This window comes from Anolis carolinensis, chromosome 2, assembly GCF_035594765.1.
Source record: "Anolis carolinensis isolate JA03-04 chromosome 2, rAnoCar3.1.pri, whole genome shotgun sequence".
Taxonomy (NCBI): domain Eukaryota; kingdom Metazoa; phylum Chordata; class Lepidosauria; order Squamata; family Dactyloidae; genus Anolis; species Anolis carolinensis.
The window spans coordinates 8,347,310-8,361,022 of record NC_085842.1 but is presented as its reverse complement, the minus strand read 5'-3'; the positions used below and the strand labels follow the sequence as shown (position 1 = coordinate 8,361,022).

Here is a 13,713-nt window from a genome sequence, read left to right as displayed (position 1 = left end):
GAGGATGCCTGCCATAGATGTGGGTGAAACGTCAGGAGAGAAAACTTCTGGAACATGGCCACACAGCCCGAAAGACATACAACAACCTCGATTAACGATTGGCTAACAGGTATTGTGTGTGTATCACTCAGATACAACCATAAGAGTGCAGTATATGGATTGAAAGGATTAGCTATTGGTGTCTAGGTATTTATATTTGCAGTGCTCAGATGCAACCACAAGGGGGCAGTGAATAGATAGAAAGGATAAATAACGCAGCCCTGAAGACTGCAGTTGAGACATCCACCCCATAAGGAAGAAAGCAATTTCATGAACATTTATATTTTGGAAGGCGCCTGTATATTACGCCATGAAAAGGCCCGGGATGAGGCTGAGAGAGTGTGACCCAAGGTGAAAGGAGTGCGACTCGCTCAAGGCAACAATATAAGAATTTATTTCAATGGGGGTTCTGGACTTACCCAACCGCTTATTAACATCTACCCTGTTTCCCCAAAAATAAGACATCCCCGAAAAATAAGACCTAGTAGAAGCTTTGCTGAATTGCTAAATATAAGGCCTCCCTCGAAAGTAAGACCTAGCAAAATTTTTGTTTGGAAGCATGCCCGGCGCCTGCAAAACAGAACACCAGAGCATGCAGGATTGGTAAATGTACATACCAGTTGTACATGGAAATAATGGTAGTAACAAGAAATTCTTGATAGGATTCATAGTTTGTCTGGTTATGCTGGTTTGTGATGACAACTACTGTACAGTATATAATGTTCATTTTTTGGTTCAGCAATAAATGTGAATTCTTCTTCATTGAAAAATAAGACATCCCCTGAATATAAGACCTAGCACATCTTTGGGAGCAAAAATTAATATAAGACACTGTCTTATTTTCGGGGAAACACGGTAGCTTACGTACAGGTGTTGCCCAGGTATGTGTTTTCTAATAATATTGATTATAAATGCTCCGTGTTAAGATTTGTCCCATTAGGAAATATATTCTCGGGCAACACTGGGCACTGAAGCTAGTTCTGTATAAGAATGAAATGGGATACCATGGATTTTGGGGTACAGGCAGGGTCAGGGCGCAGTTCTCAAATGAACACAAAGTGCTGTTCCGTTTTATCTCAGCCATTAACAAAGGTAGAAAAGTGTGATTTTTCCTGCTAGGAATCTGATGTTTCGCCTGCAGATGTGCAGAGATTCAAGTCATTCCAACGGATGGCAGAGCTGTAGCGAACTGCTAAAAATGGCGTCTCTTGCTTCACAAAAACAAAAATGTGGTGAGCATCCATATGTCATTGCTAAGAGAACAACATGGGGCTTAATTTCATATTATACCATTAACCAGGGAAAGACAGAAGGGTAAGAAGAAACAGAATAAAGAAAACAAGAAGTCTTAAACTCCTTTGTTTATTCCAGGCATTAGAGCAGGGGTCCCCAAACTAAGGCCTGGGGGCCGGATGCGGCCCTCCGAGGTCATTGACCTGGCCCCCGCCCTCAGTTTTATAATATAACTAGCTGTGCCCGGCCACGCGTTGCTGTGGCAAAGTGGTGGTGGTATTGGTTAAAAATTGTTGTGTAATTTTTATTTGTATTTTTAATTAATTTTATTCTAAGTTATCTTTTTATTTATTATATTTTATTATTTTCTTGTATAATTTTTAGTTATTTTTGTTATTACGGTATTTTATTGTATTAATTTTTTTAGTGTTTTTTATTATTTTTTAGTGTTTTTTATTATTTTTATTGGGTTGCTAGGAGACCCAAGTTGGAGGAGCTTAGCCTTCTAACTGGCAGCAATTGGATAAAAGCAATTATTCCTCTCTCTCTAATTGGGACTTTATTTTTCTTTTCTTTTTGTTGTATCAACCTAGAGGCGTGGATGATGGGTTGTGTTGTCAAATTTCGAGGTTGGGGGGCCTGTAGTTTTGTTGTTTTGTGAATTGCCGTGATGCCATCACTCTTTTATATATATAGATATATTGTATATACATATAATATTGATAATAATATTATAATGTAATACAATATAACACTAATAATAATACCATATAATAATATTAATTATATGTTATATATTACATATAATATTACAGTATAGTGGTATAGTTCAATATAGTGATATATAATGCTAATATTGTGCTATGCTAATAATATAATATATTGTATGTACATATAATTTGTAAACCACTCTTGAGTCCCCTTTGGGGTGAGAAGGGTGTGATACAAATGTAGTAAATAAATGCAGTAAATAAATAAATAATAAATAAATACATTTTAGACTTAGGCTAAATGACTTGAAGGCACACAACAACAACAACAACCCTAATTAACTTGACTATCTCATTGGCCAGAAGCAGGAGCACACTTCCCATTGAAATCCTGATAAATGTATGTTGGGTTAAAATTGTTTTTATTTTTAAATATTGTATTGTTCTTTCATTGTTGTTGTTGTTGTTGTTGTTGTTGTTGTTGTTTTTGCACTACAGATAAGACATGTGCAGTGTGTATCGGAATTTGTTTGTATTTTTTTTTTCAAATGATAATCCGGCCCCTCAACAGTCTGAAGGATTGTGGATCGGCCCTCCGATTAAAAAGTTTGAGGACCCCTGTATTAGAGTCTCCTCCAGTTTCCAGACATTGCTCCGTCGACAGCTAATACTTGAGTAGCTGTTGATAGCTGAGAAAAGTTGTCGGTAAATACTAGAAGAGTGTGTGTTATTGTAGCTCTCGGGTGTTCCCAAGTCTGCTCAAAATAGTTTTTTTAACCAAGTTTCACAGCAAAGATGCAAGAAATCAGAGGAAAACAGCTTCTTCCAAATTTTGGGAATGTTTTGATACCGAGGGGGTATAACAATGAAAAATGATATATGGTTTGAATGGAACTGTATTCAAGTTGAATGAATGAGAGCTACTAATTTTGGAGACACCTGATGCCTGGAAAACTGCTGAACTGTAATTAAAAGTTGATGAACTGCCGACATTGATAGGAACTATGACAATGATTAATTGTTGAACTTTTGAGGAAAGACAACGTGTTTACATCAATCAGAGACAATGGCTCTTTTAAGTTTAGGAAATGTTTGCAAGATTTCTTATGTTAAGAAGGGAGTCTACACAAGGCTGCTTGCGTTATCAACACCAATTACGCAGAGTCAACATCTGCCGGGAAACTGAGATGGAGCCAGGATGTTTCAGGGTGGAAGACGTCTATCGTTCATTTACAACTTTACAATTGAGAATTCAACTGCAACTTGTTGCTCATAATTGAAACCTGCATATTTAGCAGTTCGCTATAGCTCTGCTATCCTTCAGAATGAGTTGAAACTCCGCACATCCGCAGGAGAAACATCAGATTTGAAGCAACGTGCACTTCTCTATCTGATAATGGCTGAGAAAACAAACATGGGGCATTCTTTTTTTAATGACCCTCATACAACTAATCTCCACATTTGCTGGAGTATCAGGCACAAGACCCCCGTGACAGAGAAAATCCATAAAGAAATGTAAAGGTTGCTTACCTGTAACCGTATTTCTCCGAGTAGTCACCTGTGAAATTTGCACATAGTGTATATGTGCGATTTCACATACATATGTGCGATTTCACAGTTGACCACGATGGAGAATGGGGTGTTGTGTGGTCACTGGACTGTATGGCTGAGTTCTAGCAGCATTTTCTCCTGACATTTTGCAGAGGAACCTCTGAAGATGCCAGCCACAGATGCAGATGCAACGTCAGGAGAAAGTGCTGCTAGAACATGGCCATACAGCCCAGAAACTACACAACGCCCCAGTGATTCTAGTCGTAAAAGCCTTCAACAATATAAGAAATAAATTTATTTTAATTTCATCCAATAGGTTCTCTGATATAGAACAGCTCTCTAGAACCTAGGTCTTCCAGCATGACTTTGTGACCAACTTCTGCTGCACGCCAACCACAGAATCGCACTGGAAGTCCTAGAGATCCCTAGAATGGGGTTCTCCCGAGTAATCTCCAGATTTTCCAGCATGACTGGAGGCAGCTGACCATACGGCAGACCTGCACAACATAAGGCCCTACAACCCCTGTAGTCCATGGGAGCAGAAGACTACTGGTTCAGGTCTCATCTCCTCATTCTGTGGAGGCACAAGACCTCTGTGTGGCCACATGTAGGCAATCAAGACTGGGAAGCCTGAAGACCTTTGGCCCCTTTGAATTCTGGCCCCTTACTATTGCCAAGTTGTGCAGGCCTGCCACACTGGAGGACCTAGAGATCGCGCAAGCGGAGTTCTCCCTAGCAATCTCTAGACCGGGCCCATAACCCTTCAGGGGTTTAAGACTCCCAACTTCCAGAAGTCCCAGGCAGCTGGCCCAATGGTCAGAGATTCTTGGAACTGAAGTTCAAAAAATGTAGAAGGCGGAAGGTTGTGTAGTCATAGAATCATAGAATCATAGAATAGTAGAGTTGGAAGAGACCACATGGGCCATCCAGTCCAACCCTGCTAAGAAGCAGGAAATCGCATTCAAAGCACCCCCGACAGATGGCCATCCAGCCTCTGCTTAAAAGCCTCCAAGGAAGGAGCCTCCACCACGGCCCCGGGGAGAGAGTTCCACTGTCGAACAGCTCTCACAGTGAGGAAGTTCTTCCTGATGTTCAGGTGGAATCTCCTTTCCTGTAGTTTGAAGCCATTGTTCCGTGTCCTAGTCTGCAGGGCAGCAGAAAACAAGCTTGCTCCCTCCTCCCTTTGACTTCCCTTCACGTATTTGTACATGGCTATCATGTCTCCTCTCAGCCTTCTCTTCTGCAGTCCTGCTCTAGACCTTTCCGGCAGGATTGGAGGGAGCTGACCACACAGCAGGCCTGCACAATGTATGGCTCACGGGTCGCATATGGCTCCCTAAAGGGTTTAGAGGCTGTATCTCCCACTGGATCTCCAATTAACCCTTCCTGTCGAATGAAGAAGAGGGCAAAACTTCAGGTCAACCCCCCTGATTCTGTGAATGTCGATGTGAGAAGGGGCAGAGCCAACTGGTGGTCACACGAGGAGTCTCAGCCAACTGGGCAATGGCCTGAAGAAGTTTGGCTTACTTCAGTTTTGGCCCCTTATTATTGCTGAGTTATGCAGGCCTGCCACACTGTAGGGCCGAGAAATCCCTAGAAAGTGAATTGGTGTTCTCCCTACTGATCTCTAGATCTTCCATCATGGCTGGAGCAAGCTGACCACTGAATCCAGGGACAGAAGGCTAGAAAAGGCTCTGCACCCACAGCTGAATCGGATGCTGGGAGGTTTACCCTCAGTTCTAGAGGAGTCCACTTTTGACCCCTTTGACCCAAAACCTGCCTGTCCAATCCCCACGTGGAGGGACCTTTCCTGGGAACGGAGGTGGTCCCCCCAGGTGCCCTCGCCTGTCCATCTGTCCATGGGCCTTGCTGAGAGTTCTGCCGGAGGTGCCTCCGTGGGCTGTGGCTCTCCACTGGGGGGCTACTTGTAGGTCCAGCAGGCGGTGGCCCAGCCTTGCCCCTTGCAGAGTTCCTTGTGCTTGAGGAAGCAGCTCTGGACACGGAACTTGCGTCCGCAGTCCTCGCAGGCGTAGAGGGTGCCCTCGTGGGTCTTCATGTGCTCCGTCAGGTGGTGCTTCAGCTTGAACTTCTTGTTGCAGACAGAGCAGCCGAAGGGCCGCAGGCTGAAGGTCAGCAGGATGTGCCGGTCCCGCTTGGGCTTCACCGCGAAGCGCTTCCCGCACAGGCAGCCGAAGCGCTTCCCGTCGGGGGCCGAGAGCAGCTTAACCGGGGCGTGGGCCGCCTGGCCGTGGGCCCCCTGGGCCAGGATCTCATTGCCATGGAGGTCCAGGGGCTTCCAGGAGCTCTCGGGGAAGGCCACCGAATCCGCCGAGAAGACCTGGCCTTTGCCGGAGAAACCGGATGCCGGAGGTGGCGGGGAGAGCCACGAGGGGCCCCCGGGATAAATGTAGCTGACCTGCCCTGACTCCTGGATCTCTGCATGGCACAGCCCCGAGGGACCCTCAGATGCCGACCCCAACGGCCTCCCCATGGAGCCCCCGAGCCCACCGTCGGCAGGGCCCTCCCCGGGGTCAAAGCGTTCCTGTTTGATGTAGAAGACCCGAGGAGCAGTGTCATGGGAGGAAGAGGAGGAAGAAGAGGGGGCGCCCTGCTCCCCACGTGGACCCCTGGCCTGGGCAGAGGGGCCCCCCTCACTGCGGACAGGGCCCCGGTGGGGCTGCTGCTGCTCCTCCTCTTCCTCCTCTTCATCGTCCTCTTCCTCTTCAGCATCATGGTTGACCCGGATCTTCATCACCTCGCCCTCCTCCTCCTCCTCGCCCTCGGCTCCCCCCACAGCCCCAGCAATGGTAGCCCCCTCCCCGTCATCATCCCGGGGGCCAACGAAATAGTTGCTGCTGCTGGGGGACTGGCTCTCAGTGGCTCGGGGGAGCCCCCAGGGCCGGCAGGGCCCGCCGTCCAGCTCCTTGAGGATGGCCGAGAACTGGTCCACCACCTGCCACATCTGTAGGCCGCTAGCCACGAGGAGGTGGCTGGGCAGGGCCTCCAGCAGGAGCCTCAGGCGGCCCGAGTAGATCAGCTGCAGCAGGTTCTCGAAGGCCTCAGGCTCGATGACAGCCGGAAGCACCAGGCAGTCAGTGTCACGGAGGAGGAGCTTGTCGTGGAAGTAGGGCGAAGCGGCCGCCAGGACGCTCTTGTGGGCCCGGAAGACCCTCCCCTGGACGTGGACCGCCAGGTCGCAGAACTTGCCCTCCAGGCGGTGCTTGTTCAGCGACTCCAGCAGCACCGACGCGTACTGCGGGAACTGGATCTGCACACTCCGTGTCTCCGCCTCCATGGCCAAACCAGTACTGGCACTGGGAGAGCCTCCTCCTCTTCCCTTGGCGATGACTGTAGGAAGAGGAAGAAGAGAGAGAAAGGAAATATTTATTTCCCTGTGGAAATAAATAGCAATCTCAACCTTACTGAAAAGGAAAAATGATGTCATGTCCATTTGGCAAATGTAAATCTCCATGAACATGTAGAGACCACCTTTGAAAACCACTGGTCAAGAAAACATGACCTTGTCAGAAGTCAACCCTCTGGACAAGTGGCACACAGGTCACTCAGCTGTTCAACTGAAGAACCATGTCTTTGAAGTGCAAAGACAAAGACATGCCACTACAAAAACATATTTGGTTAGCAGAGGATGGCTGTTTCTTTGCAGTTGAAATTGCAGTTGCCATTGTAATTGTAAATTGCAGTTGCCCAAACGATATACACTACCTTGACATCTCTTAGTTTAAAATATGCACTCAGAGATAAAAAAAAATCTTGATACTCACAAACATCTTGTATTAATTCACCACACAGGAACATTTCTTATTAAAGTGCAGTTATAGATGGATGTAGCTTCTCCCTGTGTTATAAGTACGCAGGGTATCATTCTTAATCAATAGTCCATAGCTTTTAGGTATAGTTGTACTCACTGAAGTCCATAAGTCATACTTCTGTACTGAAGTCCTAACAGCAATATGTTAGGTCTGATGCAAAACAGGCATCCACCTCCACTGAGGGGACAGAGGATACTGGACACAAAATGGAGTCCTGAGTCTGAACATGCTCAGTACAGTCACATGTCTTTATCCCCTCCCACACCAAAGAGGTACAGTCAAACTGGCAAAGCATCATACACATATAATACATTACCAAATAAATAGTGAAAGGCTTGGGAGGTGGCAATTTCCAACACATGCTTCCTTCTGGAGAGAAGGGGCCGTGCCGGGGGGGAGGGTGGTCCTCTCCTGGGACTTTCAGGGCAATTCAGGAGCTTTATCCATGACTTGGATGAAAGTTTATAGGGCATGCCGACCATATCCCTGTATCCCTTCTTCCGCAGGCAGGAAAAGACAATTCTTTGCAGCAAGACCTTTCGGGGAGGATGAGGGGCAGGTGGCTGCTGCTGGGAAGGCGGTGGGTGGGATTTGGAGGGAGAGGGATGACGGTGAGTTTTTAATGTAGTCTGAATGGTATTTCTTGTATTTGGAAAGTATTGTCACTTTCCAATATTAAATTGTCTTTTAATTTTTGCATTTGTTTTGTTTCAAAACATTATATTGCATGGTTTGTTAGCCACCTTGTGTCCCTACAGGGAGAAAGGTGGGGCATACATGAAGTCAATGATGATAATAATAATAATAATAATAATAATAATAATAATAATAATGATAACAACAATAATAACAACAATATGTACCAACATTTCACAAATTTTCTGTTCCTGGTTTGAAAGCACTATCTCCTGTTCAATTGTGTGTTCCGTACTTTGAAAGGAGTTGTTCTACTCAGAAGCTTCATCTTTATGGCTCCCACAAGCTATGTTGAACTGTTTTTTTTATGATTTTGGTACTGGTTTTGTTTTGTTTTTCTCAGTTTTTAAAAAATGTTATTGTGTAATAGACACACACACACACACCATATATATGAGGGTTATCCAGAAAGTAGATTACGTTTTGGAATTAAAAATGAACGAAGTATAGGAGAAAACATTTACCATATGCAGTTGAAAGCCACACCCAAATACCACTTCTCAGCATAGTTGCCATTCAAATCTAGGCACTTCTCATAGCGATGAATGAGCTTTGCAACTCCTTCCCCACAAAACTCTGCCACTTGCGTCCTCAACCAGCCAGTCACCCCTTCCCACAGCTGCGCATCGTCGCCAAAACTCTGCGTTGCCCACATTGTTGGAAACAAACATTGTTGGAAACTCCTTCCCCACAAAACCCCACGCTCGTCCTGGATCGCTCTTCTAAGGTTTTGCAAAGTTTGGCAATACCTTTCTGAGTTTATCGTCGTGCCTCGTTCCAGGAAGTCAACAAGAAGCACACCTTTCCTGTCCCAAAAAACGGTCGCCATAACCTTCCTTGCCGACATCATTTGCAAGCATTTGAAAAACCTTAATTCCAAAACGTAATCTACTTTCTGGATAACCCTCCTACTTGAAGATAAGCCGGGTTTTTCTGCCCTTTTTATGAGCTGAAAAAGCCTCTCTCGGCTTATAATGGGGTCAAGCCGGGCAGAGGAGTCTGGAGGCCATTGCTTTCAATATAGGATATAGTTCTTTCCTCCCTTATCGGTGTTTTATTTTCCAAAGCCTCCCTCACTGCTCTTAAGCAAGGGAATGTTTTGAAAAGGGAAAGAAGCCCTTGCAAGTCAGGAAGAATATATATATATATCTCCACTAATCTTATAAAAGCATTTTTGCCTGAAATATTTGTTAATCTCCCCTACAGATATATAGGTATTTCACACTACAAGCCTTTTCATTGAATTGGAAACTCGTCAAGGGAGGTTTATATATCTGTGGAAAGTCCAGGGTGGGAGAAAGAACTCTTGTCTGTTGGATAAATTACGACATTCACACTGGCCTCCAACAGACAGGAGTTCTTTCCCCCACCCTGGACCTTCCTCGCTTAGTTTTTCCAACAGACCTCACAACCTCTGAGTCAACCTCAAGTCAGTTGAGCCTTGAGTCAGTTGAGCCTGAAGTCAGTTGAGCCTTGAGTCAGCATGAGTGCAGTAGTCTGTTAGAGTGCTGAAGCTAATGTTAGAAACTAGGAACTGTTGAGGCTTGTGCTATATGAGTAGTCTCATATAAAAGACAGCTGCATGAAGCAAAATTGTTTATGAAGAGACTGTCAAGGAATACAAGTTTAATATACAAACTCTCTCAACATCTTGAAGTGTATCCTTGAAACAAAAGACATGTGCCTGTATCGTTAAATGCATGAAGCTATAAGTAAACAAACATTGTTATTTCTAAAAGAAGTCTGCTCATATGTGTTGTTGAAGGCTTTCATAACCGGGATCACAGGGTTGTTGTATGTATTCTGGGCTGTATGGCCATGTTCTAGAAGTATTCTCTCCTGATGTTTCACCCACATCTATGCCTCACAACCTCTGAGGATGCCTGCCATAGATGTGGGCGAAACGTCAGGAGAGAATACTTCTAGAACATGGCCATACAGCCCCGAATACATACAACAACCCAGTCTGCTCATATCTTTGCCTGCCTAAAAGCATCAAAGTCAAGGAACGCTCCTCTCAAATCCTGCTACCTACTGCATTTGCGATCCTAGCAGGTCGGGATCCATTCCACCCCAATAGAAATGACATTTATAACCCAGGAACAAAAACCTTGTTATATAGTATAGTATTAGTAGTAGTAGTAACAACAACAACAACCACCTAGAGCAATGATGGGCAACCTTTTGCACTTGGTGTGTCAACATTCACCAAAAAACCTAGCATGACTTGGGTGGTGTGTCACTTCGAGAGAAAAAAACCATAATTTCACAATATGTATAGTTTTAAATAACAAAAATATATAATTGTAATATATAACTGTATTTAATAAACTATTTACTACCATTATTTCCATGTACAACAATCTATGGTACCTCTTGCAGTTTCCACACCGATTTCTCTCTATTGTAGTTTCAATGTAGTCATGAATAATGCATAATATAATAATATACTACAATAATAATAGAATAATAATAGAATGATATCTATATATATAAAAGGGTAATGAAATTTCAACCTGGCGCAAAACTACAAAACTACACATTCCAGAAACAATAAACTTGGCAGCACAACCCGTCATCCATGCCTCTACGTTCATACAATAAAAAGAAAAGAAAAATAAAGTCCTAATTAGAGGGAGAGGAATAATTGTTTTTATCCAGTTGCTGCCAGTTAGAAGGCTAAGCTCTGCCCACTTGGTCTCCTAGAAACCCACTCAGCCCAGGGGACAGGCAGAGTTAGGCCTCACTTAGGCCTCTTCCACACTGCCTATAAAATACAGATTATATAATTTGAACTGGATTATATGGCAGTATAGACTCAAGGCCCTTCCACACAGCTATATTACCCATTTATAATGGAATTAATGTCAGGGGAAAACCTTTACCCTTTACCTTAACTACTACCAATTCCTCAATACTTTATTTCCCATACCACTATACTTCGCCACAGCAACACGTAGCCGGGCACATCTAGTATATATATGTAATTGTGGAGATCTCAGGCAGAGGGGAATCTTTTTTTTCCCTTTTCTTCTTTTTATTCACTTTAGATTGTAGGGTAACATAGTTTAGAATATATGTGACAGAGGCTTGGATGTTGGAGAACACTAAAAAGTTTATTCAGGCACAGAGCTTAGTGGTTACAAGGTTGCTTCTCAGAGTTAAACTTTCTTCAACAGTTGCAAATATAACCTATGATGAATCCACTTTCAAAATACTTTCTCCTTTCCTTGAGCAGTGTAAACCTTTTTCTTCTCTTACAACCAAAGCTATCAACTGATCACTTTGGATCTAACTGGGATTGCTTCCCCTTACCACTCAGACTCTACGAATAAACCCAAACAATCACTTAACTTGCTTAATATGACACAACTAGAGATCTGAGCTTCCCTGGTTTCCCTAACCTGGAACCAGTGTCTTCCCTGTGACTCAGATCACAGACTAAACTGTTTTTAAAACATTCCCTCCTTTTCCTCCAAACGGCGGTTGGCTCCGCCCTCGTTACTATGGCAACCTGCCTCAGAATTTGAGCTGGTTACCATCCCCCACGCACTGGTAACTAATACTTACCCTTTTAAACATAGTTAAACATGACTTTTAAAACGAAATTAAACATGACATCTATAAATCAAAATAAAAACACACTTCTTTACAGTAATATGCATAATTCCCATGGAGTAAACAACAAAACCACTGGACCAAATCACACCAAATTTGGCCACAAAAGGCATTAGTCATCCAATCAATCTGCAGGCGGCAGCGTGTCAGCAAAAATGGCTAGGCGTGTCAGTGCTGACACGCGTGTCATAGGTTGGCCATCACTGACCTAGAGGATCCAAAATGACCTTCACATTTAGACAGCCGATTGGCCAAGAATAACCATTGGCCTTAGCAGGGAGAAACGTATGGTACTAGACTCTGTGAAAGTGAAATGTGCAGACACAGGATGTGTGTGGGGCCTGGCTTCAAAACACTCCACGAGAAAGTTATCTGGGAGGCTTCTTAGCCCACAAGCTGCACACGAGTCAATTGTGATACTGCAGCTTAAAAGGCTAATGCAAATCAATGGGAGTGTCTAGATCAAGGGAAGTCCTGGTTCCCAGGACCCCACACCATTGAGCCATGGCAGCTACAGTGGGGCCAATAATAATAATAATAATAATAATAATAATAATAATAATAATTACGAATGGGACCCTGAAGAAGGAGACAGAAGGCCTGATCCTTGCAGCCCAGGAGCAAGCCATCAGAACAAATGCAATTAAGGCCAAGATTGAAAAATCAGCTGATGACCCAAAATGCAGACTGTGCAAGGAAACCGACGAAACCATTGATCATATCCTCAGCTGCTGTAAGAAAATCGCACAGACAGACTACAAACAGAGGCACAACTATGTGGCCCAAATGATTCATTGGAACTTATGCCTCAAGTACCACCTCCCAGCAGCAAAGAACTGGTGGGATCACAAACCTGCAAAAGTATTGGAAAATGAGCACGCAAAGATACTGTGGGACTTCCGAATCCAGACTGACAAAGTTCTGGAACACAACACACCAGACATCACAGTTGTGGAAAAGAACAAGGTTTGGATCATTGATGTTGCCATCCCAGGTGACAGTCGCATTGACGAAAAACAACAGGAAAAACTCAGCCGCTATCAGGACCTCAAGATTGAACTTCAAAGACTCTGGCAGAAACCAGTGCAGGTGGTCCCGGTGGTGATGGGCACACTGGGTGCCGTGCCAAAAGATCTCAGCCGGCATTTGGAAACAATAGACATTGACAAAATCACCATCTGCCAACTGCAAAAGGCCACCCTACTGGGATCTGCACGCATCATCCGAAAATACATCACACAGTCCTAGACACTTCGGAAATGTTCGACTTGTGGTTTTGCGAAACGAAATCCAGCATATCTATCTTGTTTGCTGTGTCATACAACGTCGTTGTGTTGATAATAATAATAATAATAATAATAATAATAACTTTATTTTTATACCCCGCCCCATCTCCCCGAAGGGTCTCGGGGCGGCTCACATGGGGCCAGGCCCGATAAAACAAATAACAGTAACGAAGCAATAAAACAATTATCCCAGTAAAAAACATCAAAGCACCGTTTAATAGGCTTTTACTCAATCCCTCCTTATTATCCAACATTTTCGCTTATCCAATGTTCCACTGGCCCGTTTATGTTGGATAAGTGAGACTCTACTGTATGTGTAGAGGCCTGATATAAACAAACATTATGACAGCTTTTGAGGACTCCATTTCCCAGAATCCCTCACCCTCGGCCCGGGCGCCTGAGGCTTCTGGGAGTTGAAGTCCAAAGACACCTGGAGGGCTCGAGCTCGGGAATGGGTTGAGGCGGCGCTCTGCCCATGCTCAGGGGCCCCCCGTGGAGGCGGGGAAGGGGCGTGGCCGAGCTGCTCACCTGGCCGCGAACTCGGCGCCCGTCCGCTCGTCCGCCCGCCGGCCTCTCTTCCGTCGGAAGTGCCATCCAGAACCCTGCCACGCCCCCCCCGGGCGCCCCGTCCAATCAGGAAAGCCATCCTCCCATCTTTTCCCCGCCTTTTCCATGCCTATGGCCAATCAGGAGACGACGTGGCTTCTGAGAGACAGGCCCGGAGGAGACGTGTCTCGCAAGGCGGTCCCC

General features: G+C 44.7%; 1 protein-coding gene across 2 annotated transcripts; it reads right to left on the bottom strand.

Annotated features, from left to right (window-relative positions):
- Positions 1-410: 410 nt before the first annotated feature.
- Positions 411-13,639, bottom strand: zbtb9 (zinc finger and BTB domain containing 9). Of its 2 annotated transcripts, none has more exons than XM_008123374.2 (2): positions 13,492-13,639; positions 411-6,881 (listed from the first exon to the last, which is right to left on the bottom strand). In XM_008123374.2, the coding sequence occupies exons 1-2, from the start codon at positions 13,607-13,609 to the stop codon at positions 5,455-5,457; spliced, it is 1,545 nt and encodes a 514-aa protein (XP_008121581.2). In that variant the 5' UTR covers positions 13,610-13,639; the 3' UTR covers positions 411-5,454. The 2 variants fall into 2 exon arrangements, with proteins under 2 accessions (XP_008121581.2, XP_008121582.1); XM_008123375.3 differs by lacking the exon at positions 13,492-13,639 and adding an exon at positions 13,346-13,448.
- Positions 13,640-13,713: the final 74 nt, after the last annotated feature.